We start from the raw sequence: 19,378 nt of genomic DNA, 5'->3' as shown, positions 1-19,378 counted from the left end.
CCCCGCAGCCAGCACCTCATGTGTTCTCTCAGCTACGTGCTCTGCTTTATTGGGTGGTCCTGTGTGGAGCCAGGAGTTGGACTTAGCGATCCTTATGGGTCCTTTCCAACGTGGCATATTCTGTGATTTATTAAAGGGCCTCACAAAAGGCCCCTCTGGAACTGAAAATCCTCAGTCCCATCGAGGAAGGAGGTGTAGACAGATGGGTATCGATGTGGACTCTTCCACAAGGCTGGATCTTGCAACAGGAACACGATTACGGCCGGGCGGTGTCTACGTGCTCAGAGCCACTCTGGAGGCCACAGTCTTGCAGCCTTTGCTGGAGTAGAGCCTTTCCTCTCTGGGGTAGTCCGCCATTGCTGAGGCAATCTCCATGATGAGGTCTTCCTCCTCAGGATGCCCTTGAGCACGCAGCTCCTCCTGGACACACTGCTTCACGTGTTTGTATTCAAGAGGGAGGAAGGGGACGAAATAGTCGATCAGGTTCTTCTGGATCAGTTGGCTTTGAAAGAAACCACCTGGAAGAGAGAGCATGGAGAGCTGTGCCATTGGAGTGCTCAGGAGGCAGCGCTGCTGCATGCTTTGCAGAGCGGTCTGTAGAAAACTGACCCATATACATCAGCAGCCGCGGGAGCCCAGAGGTGCTGTACTCACTGTTTGGATTCCTGAAAATGTCTTCTGATAGCAGATCTTGGAGCTCCTCTGCAGGAATATCTTCTCTCCTCTTCAGCCTTCTCCAGTAATCAAGAGCAATCTCCGTTATCTTATCTCCACCTGCATTGCTGTTAGGAAGGAGATTCACGGGCTCATTAGAGGTGTATCTTTGCCATCTCTAGTGCTCTGATCCTGGCAGTGATTTGAGTGACTGTGTGATTCTGCACTGGAGTGGAAGTGATGTTCCTGTGTGTGGGGGCTGCCCAGAGGTGGGAAGTGACAAGGACCACAGCAAGGGAGGGTCCCTGAGCTGCTCAGCTGCACTGATTCAGCCACAGACCTGTCAGCAAATGTCACTCCCTCTGTCCCCGCTGTGTCTGCGGGGCTGTAACTCCCTTTTGGCCCTTGACTTCCCTTACTTCAGGAAGATGAAGATTGCCTTGCCATAATAAACTCCATCAATCTCATCACGGTAGCCGAGGAATGGCAGGATAGAGTCTATCAGGCCATGCGGCATTTGATCCATCTCAGAGAAGATAAAAAGGGACCTTGGGCAGGCGCTGACATTGCCCCGAATCCAATTCTGCAGCTGCTCCTGGGAGAAGAAACAAAACGATCTGGTGTTTGCACGCACAACTGCAGATAAATTGGAGAAAACGAGCTAAAGCTGTAAGTACCTTGTACAGATGGACGTGCGAACTGTGTGAGAAATGCAGCACCGTGCTGAAGTGGTGCACAAACCTCCTTCTCCATGCACTGAGCCGGTAGAGGTTCTCTGCGATGATACTGCTGACAAACGATTTGCCTGTGCCAGTCCAGCCGTGGAAGGACATCACCAGGGGCTTCTTGGGCCGTTTGGAGCGAAGGTTCGTACTCAGAGCTCTCAGAACTGTTTGGACAGCCAGATGCTGGCCAAAGACTTTTTGCTCCAAATCCATCTTCACAACTGGAAGATTGAAGGTAGAGTCAGAGGGTGCCATTCGTTCCTCCCTTTTCTCTGGCTACAGCTGAATGGCCATCAGAAGGAGAAAACATACACTGCCCTCACTCTGTGTTGAGATCGTGAATCAACAGAGAGCCAAACTCAGGGGTGGACTCGTGAAACAGATCTCAGTGGCATTTATGGGTACCAAGCTGTCTGCAGGAGAGTTTGCCATGAGTTTGCTTGGCAGTGTACCACTGCCTCCTGTAAAGCCCTGGGATGGAGTCTAATGTATCTGCAGACATACTCTGCATGTGCTCAATTCTCATTAACTGTTTTTGTGTCCTCTAGCACACTTTGTTTTTATAGAAACCCATGCTTCTGTTGCTATATAATGTTCTTATAAAAAAGAATCCCAACCAGAGTTTCAATGGCTGAAGTGTCAGAAAACAGCCTGTTTGTCACCAGCCAAATGCAGAGCTGATATGAAGCGATGTATTGAAGAATCTGGAGGCAAAGGGGCCTCCAGCACTTGAGAATTTCCTCTGAAATTTGCATCCCAGCTCTGAAATGAAGAAATATTTGCGGTCTTATGACAAAAGGGTGGGGGATTTCCAAGTGGCAAGCACTGGAATGTATGGTTAGAAAGCAGCTCAAGGTTTTTTCATCCCTGCAGTTTCAGAGTGAAATAACTGCTGGCCTGCTTGTCTGGGGGAAATGAAACAGCGTTTTGAACCTTCGAGCTAGCACTAATCACTGCTCGTTCATCACAGGTTATAGGCAGTGAATGGCTGGGGGGTGGGATAAGCCTTTGTGTTAGAAGCCTTTGCCTTCCGGAGCTCCTCTTACCACAAACACCCAAAGGATGCACTGGGAATCCCTCCCCACCCTGGGAAGGACCACCCCTGTCAGCTCGGCTCAGCATGACCTTCCCACTGCCTTACCCGAGACGTTCAGCATGTCCTTTGCGTTGCAGCACTCCAGGAGACTGCACCTGAGCCAGGAGTGCGGGGAGAAGAGCTGCCAGCCGATGGCAGCACCCCCCACAATGAGGTAAGCGCTGAGCGGGTCCATGGCGAGCGTCAGTGTGGGTGCAAGGATGGAGAGCACACCAGCGTGGAGAAGCTTCATGGCGAGAAGTGAAAAGAAAGGAAAGCAAAACTGAAACTGCAGGAAAAAAAAGCTTCCTGCATCACGAAGCTGTTTGCGCAAATAGAAACCACGTTTTCCGCGTGGTGGATGTGTCCGGTTATCAAGCTGCTCCTTAAGAAATGAAAGCGTGAGGGCGGGGCACAGCTCAGGGATGAGGGATATTACAGGGGGAGAGGGAGAATCCGGGCAGAACAATCCCAGCTCTGAGGGCACGGAGCCTCATGGCACCTGGAGCTGCTGCTCGATTCGGCAGGAGCACAGCGGGGCTTGCTTTGGGCTGAGCTGCACCGCATCACCCGGAGGTTTCTGCGGCAGTGGCTGCAGCTCTGCAGCTCACGGGCACCTTTTCAGACCAGGTTCTCAGACCAGGTATGTTGTCCTGCCAGCTTCTGCTCCGGGCTCCTTGTTCTGGGGTGCTGGTGCAGATGGATCGCCTGCAGAGGGAACCCGCAGAGCCCCTAGCACGCTGCTGAAGCGATGGGAGTTTTCCAGCCCGTGTTCCCTTGACTCGCAGTCCTCGGCATCGGTCTGCGGCGGACGCTAGGTGGGGTTCAGACACAGGGTTTCGTCCAGGATTTACCGGCTGGAACTTCAGCAGAAGTTGGGAGTGATGCCTGAGAAAAACAGGAGGGGAGCACGCATCTGCTCGCGCAGAGCTCGTGTTATGAAATGTGGTTTCTCGGGACAGCAAACAGCGCAGCGCTCACGGCTCTGGCTCCACGGAGGGCGAGAGCCTCACGGGTCATTTCAGACCAAGAACGACGTGATCTCACCAAGGGAGAGTTTAAATAAAGAAATGAGGCCGATGGTCGCTCACCCTGCGGATCCCAGCAGATGTAGGAACACGACGTGGTCGGGAGATTCCTGAAATGGAATAGCAGCTCTGGATCTCTCCGGGATAAAGTGTAGTGGCAAGTTGCGTCTTGGGAAGGATAAGTGGCTTCAGACCTTACGTACAGTCTGCTCTTCCTCCTCATATCTGGCAGCGTGCTGACTATGGGGACAATGAGGTGTCTATAGTAAATTCTTCGCTGTGATTTTGTGTCCTTTCACAAGGTCCCACCAACCTGCACGTCTCCCCAAAGGTGTGAGATGCAAAGTAATGTGCCAGAAACAGCAGAGAGGAGGACGAGAATGACCTCATGTGTGCGTAAAGAAGGAGCAGCACGGGACACATCTATAGATCTTTTTCTTCCCATATGGGAGGGAGGTGGCATATATTTCCTATACAACAATAGGATGTATTCTGCCTAACAGGTACCAGATGGGTGTTTAAATAACCTTCAGCTGCAACATGTCATGCTGTTATCTCATTATCCCTTACAAGTTAAATAGGTTCAAGCTGGGCCTGGACATGGCTGAGTTGTCTAATAGCAGTGGTGAGGCTGACACTGATGGCAATTTCCTTGAACAGCTGTCTAGGAGCTCCAAGTGGAGCACAGACCCTGCAACGTGCAGCCTGCTGCAGAGCCTGAGCATGGTGCTCTGCCCTTCCCACCTCCCTGCAGAGCCCCAGCACAGCGCTGCTCTCCATCACATGTTGGCATTGGTCCCCATCAGCACAGAGACTGGTGCACATAGGGTGGTTGCTGCAAAGGGGAAATAAAGGGCGCAGAGATGGGCTGCTAAAGGCAAAGGGTGAGAAGAGAAGAGAGTCCCAGCTGAGAGCTCTCCCTGCCCTTTCTCTGCAGTCCCTATGTTGAAATTTTCTGTCACCCACCCAGGGTCTGATTTGTGCGTTGCTGGTTTAAAGTCAGCACTCCCGGCACTTAGAGCTTGCGGCTGTATGGCACAGAGCCTGGAGGACTGGGGGAGCGCTGGTCAGCACGCCTGGCTGGGAGCTGGAGAGCCAAGGGATGATGCATGGCTCCAGCAGCATGCTGGGAATGGGAGCTGCAGCCCTGACTTGTCTTCACGGAGTGCAACAGATTTCCAGGTAAGAGTTTTAGGGGTCAATGAAGCAACACTCTTCCCAGAAAAAAGCCTGTGGCTTTTTCTGGATGATGTATGAGTTTCTCTACATTTCCAAGTACTTCTGCAAACAGGTTTGGGGCATGACTGCCCATTGTCACAAGGTGCTGGACTGGAAAGAGGATCTCGTGAAGGTTTCTCGACGGAGAAGTGGAAGACTCTCTCAGTGCCCAGTTTTATTTTTACCCAAACATATCTCCTACCAGGCTGCTTGTCTCGCTGCCTTCCAACCCTGACTGGACTCTCTCAGTGCTCAGAGTATTTCCAGTGGGAGTGTTTTTATAATTTCCCCTCCTGTTTGTGTGGTTTGGGTTTGTTTTCTTTCCCTGCTTCAATTCCAGCATCACATTCCAAATCATCCTCATCCTAAACACCCAGACGAGGCAGCAACAGGGAAAAGGCTGTCACTCTGACGTACTTTGGGATCTGTTCAGAGCCTGGCTGAGCTCCGAGGACAGCACTAGCGCTGTGGGAAGGCTCTGACTCACAGAACATGGTCATTTCATTGACCTTTCTATAATGTGATGGTAGCAATAACACCAAACACCAAAATCTATGTTAATGTTGAGCAAACACTGTCTAATCCCGGCAACACCCAAGGAGTCAAGAGACCGTCATCCTCCTCTTGCAGCGAGGGAAAATGAGCCTTACAGATGATGAAAGCACTTAATGTGACATTTTATGGCAAAGGGATTGGCAGCTCTGCTCTCTCTTTGGAATCTCTGCTGAAGAGTCTTGAGCTGATTTAAAAATCCTTGTCTGGGATACAACAGCCCAGAGTTCCTGGTGCTGATGAGTGCGTCTGTGCTGTGTGAGGAGGTACAGTCTGACAGGGAAAGGTAGGGATAGGCGTGGGGTAAGGGTGGAGGGAAACGTGGTGCACGTGGCCCAGCACATCTGTCCATGTGAAATAGCTCCTTTGATCACGGCTGAGTCCCTGTGAAATTCCGATGGACTCACAGAGCTTTTGTTCTGAATGCTCCCTCTAGGAAACGCAGCCGAGTTCGGCCCTACAGGAGAGCAGCATTTCCCATCTGGATGCCTCAAAGCCTTCTGCCCTGACTGCAGCACAGGCTCAGGAAAGAGTCTCACTGTGCTGGGCAGAGGGAGACAAATGGGGTTTTTAAGCTGAACTAGGTGGTTTTCAGCAGGTGGGGCCAGCCAGGTGGTGTTAGCTGGTAGGGATGGGAGTGAAAGGAGTGGGAGGGGTGGTGCTTAACGCCATGCTTGGTCTGCAGCACTGGAGTGGGTGAGCAAAGTTGCTGTCTCGTCCTTCTCCTTTCCTGTGGGCACTTCCTTGAAAGGTAACACTGTGTAGATAAGTGCAAGGTGGCAAGCTGGCAGGGCACCTCCTGCCCTTTATAGGGCAAGAGCCGCTGCTGGCGTTTGATCTTTCAGCGGTATAAGCTCCATCCAACCAGCACTAACAAAGGAGATGGATGGAGAGCGGCTCTCTCAGAACAAACACAGGGAAGTGCTTAAGTGCCTGCAACTACAGTGGCTCTGTTCCTTCTCAGATCATAATGTGCTCAAGAGGGAGAAGGGGGCAGGGAGGGGGGAACCGGCTCGTTGGCTTTGGGGAAACTGAGGCACACTCCAAGCTCTTCTAGTTTTGGTGCCAGGAATGAAGAGGTTGAGATACAGCTGCCTGGAGCTGGCTCTGCTCCCCCCTAATTGCCTCTGGGCTCTGGTTTCAGGGCCAGTGTTGTGCAAGATCGTGATGAATAATGGATGAATTGGGAGCGATAGCGCCAGCGGATGGCTATCGGGTTGCACTTGCAGTTGAGACTCTGTTTTGGCTTGTAAACTAAACACTGCTCGTGCAGACATCTGCGGTTTGCTGATTAGATCTGGGGACTGTGCTGGGACTGCAAGGGTCCAAGCGTGGTGGTGTCACCCTGCACGGAGCAGCACGGGGTGGGTGACGTTAGCTGTGCTGCAGCCTCCTCCTCTCTGGGATGGGGATGCCATGAGACATGGATTTCACCCACCTTAGGTTTGTTGGGTTTTTTCCCCCCTTTTTAAAAATCATTATGTTTCTAATTTAAACCAGAATCTGTTTGGCTTTCACTGGGTTCCAGTCTGGGGCTGGGATCTGCTCTCTGGTTTTGCTTGCTATTCTGGCTTGGAAGCAGCTGAAGCGAAGCAGCTCTCGTGTGAGCCAGCCCGTGTGGCTGTACAGAGCAAGAAATAACAGGGAAACTCTACCCTCATGTTTACTTCTCTCTTAAAACTTGATTTCTATTGCAGATAATAATAACTTAAAGACAAAGGCTGTGTGAAAGGGACAAAAACACTCTGTTCCAGGGAGGGTTGCTACAGGAATAGGATTACAGGCCATGAGACACTCTGTTCCCCAGCCATGAGCCCTCTGATGTGGCCAGTGGCTTGTATCTCATCCAACGTGCATACACTGGTGGGGTTATTAGCCAGACATCCTCATCCAACGCTTCGGGACCTTTAGGTGAAAGAAGGTTTAAAAGCACTCAGGAGGTCTGGGGTTGGACTAGAATCAGAGGCTGTGCTTGGCTTGCGGCTCACAAAACAAAACACCCTGCTCTTCCACCCATCTCCTATGGAAGAACCTTAAATACAGCTCACTAAAATAAGTCCTGCAAAGCAGCTATTGCAAACAAGGGCTCCAACAAGAGCGAATTCCTGAGGTGACAAGCTATTGTGTGGCTGCTCTAGCTATGCAACAGGACAGCAGCAGCCAGCTGGAGAAAACTGATTTGTAGGGCCTGAGGTCATCCCATTGGTGTGGCCTTCGGGAGCTCCGGGATGGCTGTGTCCCTGCAGCCTGCTGTTCTGGGCGCTGCTGCGTGCGTGTGCAAATGCTATTCCATGCAAACCTTGTGCAAAGCAATCTCACTCAGCTGCTCTCCGCTGCTCTCCCTTCTGCTGATAGGAAAAAGTCTTGTCCAGGAGCATGAGCTGGAGCGTCTGCAAGCAGAGCCCTGAGCAGCTGTGTCGTGGTTTTATGATTTTTCTTATCAGTATTCCGCATCATAACATCACGTAGTGCGCTGGGAGTTAAAGAGTTAGTGCTCCTGTTCCATGGACTGTCGATATTTCCAGGTAGCTGGTTCTCAGAAGAGAAGAACTACAAATCCCAGAAGACTTCACTGTTCTGTTTCCATTTTCTGTTCAGAGGGAAAGATAAAACTGCTCGCAAGTCATGAGACGTTCCCTTCTGTTACTGCCCCTCACTGCGCTCTGTGCTCCCTTGCTGTCTCGCTTTTGGTTTTGGACAGTCTCTCCCTCATTTATTTGATTTATTAGCTTCAATTCCAATTAGATGGTATTACATTGTGTTATCTCGCATTCCACTGTCATATTGAGTAAACTATCTCCCTGAGCTCATTGCCACTGTTTTGTTTGCAGGCCCACCTCCCTGCTTTTTCCCCTTTTTTCCCCTCCCTGTCTCCCAGGGCATGTGTCCATGGGTCCCTCTGCCCCATTAGTCATGGAACTGGGCTGAACCGGCCCCAAACCAGTGACAAGCTGTCACTCGGTCCCCTGGATGGTTCCCTCTGTTTGAGCAGGGCCATCTGCATCATGCTAACCCCTCTGCTCCGGCAGGGTCCAGCTGAGGTGCTCAGTGAGAACCTGTTGGGTTGTGCCTCATGTCCAGTGCTGAACCACCGGGGACGAGTCACTCCCATATGTCAGACATGGAGACATTTATCGATGTTGACTATAATAGAGAGTCTGAAAAGTTTCTGTTCTCTTTCCAGGAGATATGTTATCTAAGAGGGGGAGGAAAACGGAGTTCTGTGAGTAGAAGATTACATGCAGGGCTTTGGTTTCCAGCTATTGTTAAAATGTATTTGAGAGCTGGGAACCCCGTGGCTAACATGGAGCGGGAGCAAATCGAGGGCAGGAGGACAGATGTGCTCCACAAAGAACGGGGCTTGGTCTGTGCTAACAGCATGGCGAGAGGGAGACCGCGCTGGGGTGCAGAAAGACCCAAAGGAACAGGGATGAGCGAAGCAAATCTGCTGCCAGATGGCTGTGGGGTGGTGTCCCAGGCCTGTCTTCTGCAAGAACATAGTTGGAATTCCTTCATTTTAGGAGTAGCCCCTCCAGAGCACTGACCAGCTTGGTGCGGAGTCATCTTAGACCCCAAAGAGAGGAGCTGTGGCATTTAAAAGAAGGAGCCAAAGGACTGCTGGAGTGTGGGAGTGCAGTGAGCTGGGAGTCATGTGCTGGTCATCTGCTTGCCTCAGCGTTGGAGGGAAATAAGAAGTATGGTTGGGATAATGAGAAGCATGGAGGAATCTCCTTTGAAGAGAGATGAAAGTGAATGGGGTGTGATAAAGCTGAGTAAGAGGTAATTTTGCAGACATGTATCAAAGGAGGAGTATGCTAGACAAAGCTGAGCAATAATCGCTGTTCTTCCTAACCCCCAGCGTGTCTCCCCATGAGACGAACAAGAGGGGAGGCAGATCCTATAAAAGATTATCGTCATCATCTTAATTTAAACTGTGTTTTATTATGGAACTCATTGTCCCAGGAAGTAATTTAATTTCAACAGTTCAGAAAGTGTATTGACGCATATAATTATTGAGCGCTACCGTCATCTATGACAACAACTTGGGAAAGAGAATTAAACCTGGTGATTCAGAGCTTAAATTAATCCTCAGGTTCTGAAAGATCAATGAACCACGGTGTGCGTGGGGCCAGCCTGCTGCTCCCTACCACTGGTAGGGGCTGTAGGTCCTGGGAATGGTGATGGACACCAGGGCTGGTGTGGCTGGGCACCTCCATGCTCTTGTTGGAGAGCAGCAGTCCCTGTCCAGCACAAACCAGCACAGCTCCTGTCCCTTTCGTTGCCTTACTCTCCTCATGGGACAGCTCTGGCCCCCATCCTGCAGCTCCCATCTCTGCTCCCTCCCCATGACTTCTTCCTGACCGGTTCCCATCTAATGGGTGAGCACTTCTCGTTCAGTTTTAGCCATCTTGATGGCACCGTCAGGAGAAATGTGCTGTGCTAGACAGATGCCTTCTGCTGCTTTGTAAATATTTGTATGGAGAGCATACCTCCTCATGGAGGGCTGCGTAAAGCAGTCATGGTTCCATAAACACAGCATGGAGCACATCTCTGAGCGCACGTCATGGACACGGAGGCAGAGCTTGCAGGTCAGGAGAGCTGTCAAAGAGCAGGACCTGGGCAGGTTGCTGGTGCTGCTAGGGGTTCACATGGAGAGGGAATGCTAGGACAGTACATCTAAGTGCTGGACTCCATGCTCAAGGAGTTGCTTGCAGGGGTTTCTCTGCTTCATTGCATCGTTCTGCTCTTGGTAAAGATGGAATGTCGGTCTGGGCTCTTGTGTGGTCCTACGTCCCTTTCTCTTTCCTCACTGTGGCTTTTGATTGCTTCGTAAATCCCACGTGCTGCTCTGTACAGGGCATGCGATCCTCTCTGCAATGCCCAGAAAGGGGCCTGCGAGCTGCATTCCTTTCTCCTTACCTCCAGCTCCAGCACTTAGGATGTGACTTCAGCCTGGGTTGTGCACTGCGAGTGCACAAGAGCTCCCAGGCAGCGAGGGCTGTAAACAATACAGCTAAAGGACTCCCTGCTTTCCAGGCTGGTTGCGGGGAGGATGTTTTTGTGTTACATGTGGGAGGTGTTTGTTAATAAACGTCAGCATTTGGGACCTGGACCTCATTTCTCCTGGCTGCTGAGACACAAACAATGCTGCCAACATGAGACTGAATGACACATTGTGCCACCAGCACAGGAAGAGAAAGGGAAAGTTTCAAAATGTATCGGGAACATTGCTCACAGGCTGATTTCATCCAAACTGTGGAAAAAACCTCAAACCACCAAGAAACTCTTGCTGGTCTGAGTCAGGCACCCTCAGTTCTTAGCAAGAAAGCTTGGAAAGACTGATGGAGGTAAAAGTTGAGGAGCTGGGAGTTCAAATGTCGCGTGCTTTGCTCAGGGTTGCTGCAAAAGGGCAGCCCTGCTGCCCAGCGCCTTCCTCTGAGAAGTGAGATCAGCACTGGTGATAAAGAGATGCAGAAAACATGACCTGTGGGGAGAGGTGGGAGGGATTCATGCTGTTTAGTCTAGGAGTGATGGAGGGGGCAAAGAACTCGGGGCTTTGAAAATGAGATCTGCATTTTGGAGAGCTTTGTGGGAGGGTGAATTGTGCCTAATTTCCCTTCCTCCGCAACGCAGCATGTGGAGGCAGGACTGTGCAGAACCCTTTGCCTTTGCTCTTGCTCGAGAGGATCCCACCAGGGCATCTGTAGTTACTTCGTATGTTTGCAAATGCTTTCTTCAAGCCTAGGAAATGCTTCCTGATTCTGGAATGTTTGGCAGCAGGACTTATTTCTCTTCCCTCCTGGCCCGGTTGGGAAAGCCCCTCTTTTTGGCCAGTGACATAAGTGGTGTTTGCATGTTGTTTATCGGCATCTGATTCAGGGGAAGAGAAACACAATGCAAGTTGCTCCAGTGGGATGAAGTGAGAGACGCTGGCTTCCCACGCACCCAGCCCTGTCCCCAGCTCCCACCACGGCCCCGTGGCAGCTGCAGGTGCAGGTCTGCCTGAAGCCCATGTTTGGACCGCTGGGTGGAATGGAGAGGAGAGGAGGAGAGCATCCCTCCCAGCTGGGCTGCATCCCTGCAGCCTGGCCAAGGAATTCTTCCCTCTAAGAGACAGCTCAGGCGTGAATCCACATGAGGCTCAGAACAAGAAAATCTGATCTGCCTCCCACGTGCTCGCAGCCTGATGGCCGCTTTTCCAGCAGCACCTCCTTGCTGTTCCACCAGCGGGGGACGGTGACAGCCCCGCAGTGGGGGTGGCTGGGAGCAGGGCAGCAGCCTGGCAAGGGCTGAGGGATGGAGCTGGGGCTGTCCAAGGAACAGCAGCATCCTCTGCTCTTGCTGTCTCCCAGACCAGGAGATGCTGCACCCCTTCCCCAGGCCTCTCTGCTGCTGCCAGCATCTGGTCTTCGGGAGAGTCCCGCTGAGAGGCCTCAGACGCGAGGAATGTGCGTAGCTCCTGCCAGTACAGCTGCAGGGAAGATGCTTTGCAGTGCAACACAGACGAAATCTCCTGGTGTTTGTGGAGTTTGGAGCTTGCCTGTTTGTTTTAGGCTTTGAGATGCTTTGCCGTGTCTTCTCCTGTGCTTCATGCTCAGTGAAGACCCCAGGAGCTGGGGAACAGGGAGCTGCATGTGAAGCAAGGGGATTTCATCTTCATGTGGGGTACAGGGTGCATCATGAGCAGGGCTAACCCCCCCCCCTTCCTGACATGATCTTTCATGCAGGCTGAGGGAGAAAGGCAGGTGGAGCACCTTTCTCTTTATTAAAGGAATATCTAAGCCAACTCATGCCTCTACTTGAATCTGCGGTTGCATTGGAGCAGGAGCAATCTCCCATGGGCCGCCGGATTTCCCAGGGCTGGGCACAGCGAAGGGCGAGTGATGGCTGGGGCAGGACACGCCTGCGGGCTGCGTGCTGGGAGGTGCAGGAGGCGGTGGGGAAGGAGGGCACTGGATGGGCTGGGAGCATGACTGGGGACCTCCTGCAGCCCTGGGCTGAGCTGCAGCCTGAAGGAAAACAAAATCCTCCTCTACCATGCAGCAAAAGGGGGAATTGCCCATCTGGGCAATGGGAAATGCCCTCTGCAGCCCTGGCCACGCTGCCCTGATGCAGCCGTCCCCCAGTGGGAAGGATTTTTGACACAGGTAGCCCTCTCACTTAGGTGTCACCAGGAAATGACCCAGCACAGCAGCGCTGGAAAAACACAGTTCTAATGCTGTGGTACAACTCAGCTGCTCAAATAAACAGTTCCCTGTCCAGGAAAAGAGAGCGGCCTTTATTCCTTCTGAAGAAGGATAGTTGTTAGAGGCTTTTATTTTTAAGCACTTCTCCCAAGCACTTCCCATGAATACTTCTTTCCTTCTTCCTGCTCCTTGTTCTTCCTCCAGCAAAACCCTCCACCCTCTTTCCACAGCTCCTGGGGTCATTCTAACCTGATGAGCGCATCTTCAGCCCTTTCAGAGCCCGACCCTGACTCCTGTTAACCCTTTACCCACTGGATGCCGTGCTTTTCACCAGCAGCGTTGGCACTGGGCAGATCCTTGGGCTGTGACCTCATATGCTCAAGGCTCTGTGGCACAGCTGTGTTGCGTTGCCTTCAGGACCTGCTCTTGTCTAAATGATGGCTCCGTCCTAGCAGGATGTGCTCCGTGTAGGAGGATCAGCAGCCGCCTTCCGCCCGAATTAATGGGGCAGCTGCACTGCCACGGGCCAGGAAGGTGCCGCCCTGCCATGGCTGTGCCCTACAGCACGAGGCCCCTCAACGTGAGGCACCCCAGCAGCACCACGTCTGCCCTCCGAGCCGTTCTGCCCCTCGGCCCCATCCATGTGAGTTCTGTGCCCTCCCCCCCGCTCTGCAGGGCCGTACACCCGGCGCATCCAGTGCACGTCGGTCTGGGGCTGCTCCTGGGCTCCCATCTGGGCAACCCATAGTTCTCAATCTCCCCGTTCACTGCTGGAGCAAAGTGGCCAAGGCTCCCTGCCAGCGTCTGAATAGCGCTGCGGAGAAAGTGTGTCCGTCTGTCTCTGGGTGGCAGGAGGAGTCCTGGCTTGTCGGCAGGTGGTACCGAGCTCATGTGTATTCCTGCTGCTCAGCAAGGTGTGCTGATCCCCAGGGAGATGCAGAGGCGGACACAGAGAGAAGGCTGCTGGTGCCTGTTCTGCTCCAGGGGGCTGCCACCACTGTCCCATTGCTGGGACAGCTGTCCTCGTGCGGCGGGACCTGAGCCTGCTCCTGGGCTGTGGCATTCCTGCTCGTGGCTCTGGTTCCTCTTGGAGCAAAGTGTGCTCATTAGCAGCTAAAAAGCAATGCAGAACAAAGTCAGTCCTACGAGTAGCAAGGAGCAAACCATCCGACTCTGCTCATGGACTTATTTTGTGGCTGGCAACAATTTTTGTTGTTTGCCTGAAACAGACCTTTTTGTGTGCGTAAAGGAACCGACTCCCCAGTCCAGCCCTCGTAAGCTCAGAGAGCTCTCTGCCAGCACTGTGGCCACGCTAGGGAAGGAGGAGTTAAAGGTTTGCAGTGCAGGAGCAGCCAAGTCCCGACCCTCCGTGCAGGCTTAGATCCTCTCGCTCTTCCCTCCTGATGGCTGGGGAAAGCTGGCTCCAAGTTCAGATGCCTCTTTCCAGGCGAGGATCTGCCTGCACCAGGCTCCCCTGATTCACCTTCTGGAAGAAAAGCAAGCGGAGCTACCCCAGGGACGGGTTGGTCTGTATTTCCCTTTGCAGGCTGGGGGCTTTGGGGTTCTCCTGTTGGGTTTTGGGATCCTTTGTGGCTTTGGGACCCCCCAAGGGGCAATCCGGTCTGGTGGGCAATGTGTGCAGCAGGAACGAGGGCCAGCTCTGTCCCTGTCCTCTGTCCCTGTCCCCTTGGCCCTTGGCAGGTGGTGCCAAGGGTAGGGCTGGCTGCCTGTGCAAAGCGCTCAGTCCTTGTGGGGCGGGACTGGGAGCACTGGGATGCTGCCACGCAGGGCTGTGGGATCAGGACGGAGCAGGGCTGGGTGCAGCAGAGGCACGTACCTTCTTTCTCCTGTCTCCTCCTCCCCAGGGCTGCTGATGAGCAAGGGATGCTCTGCGCAGCTCCGGGCATGAGCAGGAGGGGCGGTCTGGGGGGTGTTGTAGGGCAGGCTGGTGCTATATTAAGGGAGGTGGATCCCAGCTCGGAGCATCCAAGGAGCAGAAACGCATGGCGGGATCTGGGTGCCATTTGGGGGCAGTTCAGCTGCACTGTTTTGCTCATGGTTGACCCCATGGGGGCACTGGGGCTGGGGGCTGAGAGCTGAAGCGCTGCCTTCCTGTCCGCCTCTGCAGGGCCAAGGCAGGAGCTCCGCACCCCCCAGAATGATGGAGAACACTGTGTTCCTGTCATTTGCCTTCTACAGTACCATCCTGATCCTAAAGATGTACGTTGTTGCCATCATCACAGGACAAGTGAGGCTCAGGAAGAAGGTACATCCCAGTTTCCTTGCCCTCCCTCACCCCTCCTGCCTTTTGCTGGGGTTTCTGTTTGGATTTACTACAAACCCTTTCTTCTTTTCATCCTCCAAAAGCCAACCGAGATCTGCAGAAGCAAGCTGAGTTTTCTTTGACTTCAGCTGAAAGCAAAACAGGTTTTCTAGCTGTGGCAGATAGCTATCTCGCTTCTCTTTGGCTCTTTTTGCTGGCTTCCACCATCTGCAGCGTGGTGTTTATCATTTCTGAATCCTAATCTAAATAGTAATTTCAGATGTAAAATACCACGCAGGTGAGCTGCTGCTCTGTTTACATTAATTTGCCGTGTCTGGGAGAAAAGAGAGAAAAAAAGTTTAAGGACAAATAGTTAAAATGCCAGAAAAATTCTTGCAATGTGGCAGCAAGCTTCCGAGCTGTAGCACTGCTGCAGGAGAACGAAGTCATGGGGAACAGAAACAATAGCTGCAGGAAATGGCTCTTGGACACGGGGACAGCAGCAGGGATTGAGGCACAGCTCAGCTCTGCAAACAAACTGAAAGAATCCGAGGCGTTTCCGACTGCACCAGAGGAGTGGGGGGGAGATGGTTCTGCTCCTGGGCCAAAGGCAGAAGCGGGTGCTCCTGTGTCATGGCGTGGCTGGAGCTGGGGCTGGGGCTGTGGCTTTTCCTTTGTGTTTCTGAGTGATGCCACGGCCCTGTGTTGTAACACAGCTGCAAGGTGAAGCTGTCACCTGGAAGCAGGTCCTCGCAGAGCAGCGTGTGAGCGTCCATCCTTTTCCTTCAGGACATTATTGACGGCGGATCCCATTCCCCCAGGGAAAGCAGCAGGGCCAAAGAGCCAGCCAGGGGATTTTCTGCCACAGTAGGGCAAAGCCATCTGTCATTCGCTGTTATCTTTTGGCTGCTGCCCTCGGTGTCTGCAAGCTCTGTGCAGGAGGTTGGCAAAGTCTCCCACTGGATTTCATGGAGAGAAACGCCCGTGCCGAAGGCACCCGGGGGATACATGGTGTACTGGGAACTGCTCCATTCATCACTTTTTTCTGCTCCATTCATCAATTTTTCTGCTCCGTTCACCACTTTTTTAACCTCCCCTTTTGAAAATGACCCTCAAAGCCCACCCAAAGACGTCAGGAGCCGCGTCCCCTGACAGTTCTGCGTGGGGACACTCTCTTGCAGGCGTTCGCCAACCCAGAGGATGCGCTGCGCAATGGGGGGCTGCAGTACTACCGTGAGGACCCCGACGTGGAGCGCTGCCGCAGGCGAGTATGGAGCCAGCGTCCTGCCCCAACAGTGCAGCAGGAAGCTGGAAGGCTCACTAATTAACTAATTGCCTAGCTGGGTGGAATGCCCCGAGGTCCCAGGCAGGACTCAGTGAACCAGGGAAGCTCAATCATTAATGGGAGAGCGGCATGTGTGGTAGGATCGGGGTTTGGGGGGTCAGTGTGCACAATGAGACTCAGTCCTCAGTGGTGAATTCGAGGTGACCCAGCCCTGTGTTTGCCTTTAGTTCCCTGGAGGAGGTGGCCTGGCACTGGCCCAGGTGCTACGTGGGCTGGCTCTGTGCAGGAAGGGAGGCTGGAGCCATGCCCAGCCCTGCTGCCAGCTCTGCTCCACCAAACATCCCCTAGCACCCAGCCCCAGGCTGCTGGGGGGCGGGGAGGAGGAGGAGTTAGATGAGCTGTTCCTTTGCTAAGAAAAAGAAAATAATAGCAGTGATAATAATGATCATCCTCTTTCAATTAGTCAGAAAGGACAAGCTTCCATAAAAATAAATAACCGGAGCTGCAGCGGCGGCGATGTGTGGAAGTCTGGGGTTTGACTTTTGCAGTGAGCACATGCCAGGTCGGACCTTGCTGACGTGTTTGCAGCCCTGAGGAAGAGACATTACCCTCGACATTTGTGCCTGAATGGGAGGGTAGCAGGGGGCTGGGGGCCGTGGGGGCTGTGTGGAGCCGTGCACAGAGGGAGGAGAGGCGTCTCAAAGCACAGCTCCTCTTCCATTTTCCAAGTCTGGCCCCACTTGCATGCAGGGGGCTCTGAGCCCTCCGGGGGCTGCACCCACCCCATCGGCAGGCTGGGAGCCAGGTGGGAAGGAGCAATCCGTTTCCCTTCGCAGGGCGCACCGCAACGACATGGAGAACATCTTCCCCTTCCTCTTCCTCGGAGCTGTGTACTCACTGCTGGAGCCCAGTCCCGCAGTGGCCAGGGTCCATTTCTTCATCTTCTGCGTGGGACGCATCGTGCACACTGTGGCCTACCTGCTGCGCCTGAGGGCTCCCACGCGCTCCGTGGCGTACGGCGTGGCACAGCTGCCCTGCTTCTCCATGGCCCTGCAGATCCTCCTGGTGGCTGCCCCATATTGGTAGCACCCAACCGAGCAAGGCACCCAACCTACCCCGTCCTGCCCTCTGTGCCAGCACTGGAATGTTCCTGGTGGGGGTATGGGTGGGTGCTGGGGGGATGTGTGGGATGGCCGTGGTGAGGTCCCTGGGTCTGCTGTTGAAACTGGGGCAGGGGGAGCTGGTAGGGGATGCTGAGCAGCCTTCCCTCGCTCCTGTCCTTGACGAAGGGGTGTCACCGGAGGAGAAGAGGTTTTCTGCATCAGTGACCCAGCGTGGGATGGGGAGGGTGTGCCCTTGGTCAGCAGCACTGAATCAGGAGGGAGAAGCCAGCACGGTCCCATGGCTCTGCGAGAACTCTTGGTTGGCAGATGTGGGTGCTGGCAGAGAGGGAGAAAAGCTTTCAGTCTGGTCCCAGCCTCACAACAGGACGCAGCAGGGACTGCCCAGAGCAGCCTGCAGAAATCACTGCCCTGCAGAGAGCTGCATGCCTGCAGCCACGTGCTGTTGCTGCCTGGAAATGCTCTGAGAGAGCTGTGTTCAGAGTGTGCCGCAAGCTGTGCCCTGGGAGGAGGGTTCCGCTGTTCCACTGTGCTGCATGAGGATGGCCAGCCCTCCTGTCCTGCACAGCTGCCCGTAGGGCTGGCACTGGGGCAGGCCCACAGAGGACAGGGCAGGAGGAGGGCTCTGAGGACAATGCAAAACTTTGCTAAGATTGCGGTGAGAAAGCAGAATGTGCAGAAAATAAACTCCCTTTCCACCTGTCCTAAGCACTAAAGCTCTTCCCTTTGTGCGCTCTCCTCTGGGATCCTCTCACCAAGACCCCACTGAGTATCAATGGGAAGAAGGGCAGCTCAGGTGGATGCTCGGATCCTCACCTGGCTCAGGGAGCAGCTCCCAGCCCAGCAGCTCCCAGGGCAGCGGCCGTGGCCTTGGGCTGAGCGCTATGGGAGGTTTGGAGCACAGCACTCTGCTCTCCTGGGTGCAGGAGGTCAGCAGGGCTGCGGGTCCTGCAGTTTGCTCTTGGCCACCTCTCGCTCACACAGCCCCAGCTCAGCAGATGTCTGCATAATATCCCTTTCAATGAGCCCGTGCTGCCTCACATGGTGCACAAGGTCTCCAAACCCCTGCACGTTTCTCTGCTGCTGCGTACTCATCCTGATGGCAGGAAGCAAATATTCCCAATAAAAACAAATCATTGTGCTGTGCTACATCCTTCCTTCGAGAGCTGCCGATGCAGCTGGGCAGCAGCTGGGGCCGGGTCCAGCTGCAGGGAGCACTGAGCCCCACGGGGCCAGGAGCATCCTGGGGTTCCTGGAGAGCCGAGCACCCTTCCCCCAGCCCATCTGCCTGCAGCTCTGGGCATTCTCAGGGCCAGTCTTTTCAGTTCAGAGGAGCTGGGCTCTGTAGTGCAGCCACACTCGGTTCTCCTGCCCTGAGCAGCCCAAAGTTTGGTGTGCGCCCAGCTCTCCTTCACGCAGACTTTTGCTACAAGGTGCTTTTTCCAAGCAAGCTCTCTCCGTGCCCTGCCTGCATTTCTTCCCAGTGGAGGTGCTTAAATCCTGGAAGGCTGGAGGTGTTCAGCTAAGATGTGGATGCTCTCCTTTCTGTGCTTACAACTTCCAAAGGAGCTGCCTGTGTTTTCCGTGCTCAGCAGCCCCTTCCTTGGCTAGGAAGCCAACACCTCGCTTCCCTGGTTTCCTCCTGTTTCCTCCAGCCGTTGGTGTTTGGGACGTGCTGCCCTTCTGTGTTTGCATCCGTGTTAATGGCTGAGATGGATGAAATGGTCCCACGTGACAGATTTTGCTTTCCCTCCGTACTTCTTGTTCTCACACAAGAAAGGCGGTGGCTTTATAAGATGGACTCCATCCAGTACTTGCTGCTGTGTGTAGGGACGTTGCCAGGATTGGGGCTTTGGGGTGGGAAGGAAGCTCTACGAGCCCCCTCTAACCCCTGCCCAGCGCCTGGGGGTGATGCCCTGCTCAGGGAAGCTGAGGTTACGCGCAGAGCTCTGCTTGCTTCTTTCTTTATTAAAAAAAAATAAACCCCGCTGTACTGGCTGCGGGGGGAAAACCTTGGGAATGTGAACTCTCCTGCCTCCAAAAAAACAAACAGAAAAGGCCCACGAGGCAAATTTCAAAGAGGCACAGCCACTGCGCTTGTTTTGAAATGCTGGGAGCTGCTGGGAGAGCGGATGGAGCCCGACTCGTCCCTGCGTGGCCAGAACCGGGGCCGAGGCTGCATCGCTGGCAGCGCATCAGCGGCATGCGGGGGGGGACGAGGATTATTCCCAAGGGTTTGTCACGCTGCTGTCCCCCGAAGCAGGACGGTG

General features: G+C 53.8%; 2 protein-coding genes across 8 annotated transcripts; one reads left to right on the top strand and one right to left on the bottom strand.

The window, feature by feature from the left end:
• LOC110407033 (torsin-1A-like) lies at positions 100 to 2,968 on the bottom strand. Its single transcript, XM_021414221.1, has 5 exons — positions 2,521 to 2,968; positions 1,332 to 1,600; positions 1,074 to 1,249; positions 655 to 782; positions 100 to 518 (listed from the first exon to the last, which is right to left on the bottom strand). Exons 1-5 carry the CDS (start codon positions 2,705 to 2,707, stop codon positions 274 to 276), a joined length of 1,005 nt encoding a protein of 334 aa, XP_021269896.1. The 5' UTR covers positions 2,708 to 2,968; the 3' UTR covers positions 100 to 273.
• PTGES (prostaglandin E synthase) lies at positions 4,303 to 18,248 on the top strand. 7 transcript variants are annotated; one of them, XM_021414226.1, is made up of 4 exons: positions 4,303 to 4,664; positions 14,568 to 14,705; positions 15,884 to 15,966; positions 16,824 to 18,248. In XM_021414226.1, the coding sequence occupies exons 1-4, from the start codon at positions 4,425 to 4,427 to the stop codon at positions 17,071 to 17,073; spliced, it is 711 nt and encodes a 236-aa protein (XP_021269901.1). In that variant the 5' UTR covers positions 4,303 to 4,424; the 3' UTR covers positions 17,074 to 18,248. The 7 variants fall into 7 exon arrangements, with proteins under 7 accessions (XP_021269901.1, XP_021269907.1, XP_021269902.1 ...); XM_021414232.1 differs by lacking the exon at positions 4,303 to 4,664 and adding an exon at positions 5,905 to 6,003; XM_021414227.1 differs by lacking the exon at positions 4,303 to 4,664 and adding an exon at positions 12,856 to 13,082.

The sequence above is a fragment of the Numida meleagris genome, chromosome 16, assembly GCF_002078875.1.
Source record: "Numida meleagris isolate 19003 breed g44 Domestic line chromosome 16, NumMel1.0, whole genome shotgun sequence".
NCBI classification, from domain to species: Eukaryota; Metazoa; Chordata; class Aves; order Galliformes; family Numididae; genus Numida; species Numida meleagris.
The sequence above is the reverse complement of the archived record's forward strand: the minus strand, read 5'-3'. Positions and strand labels throughout refer to the sequence as shown.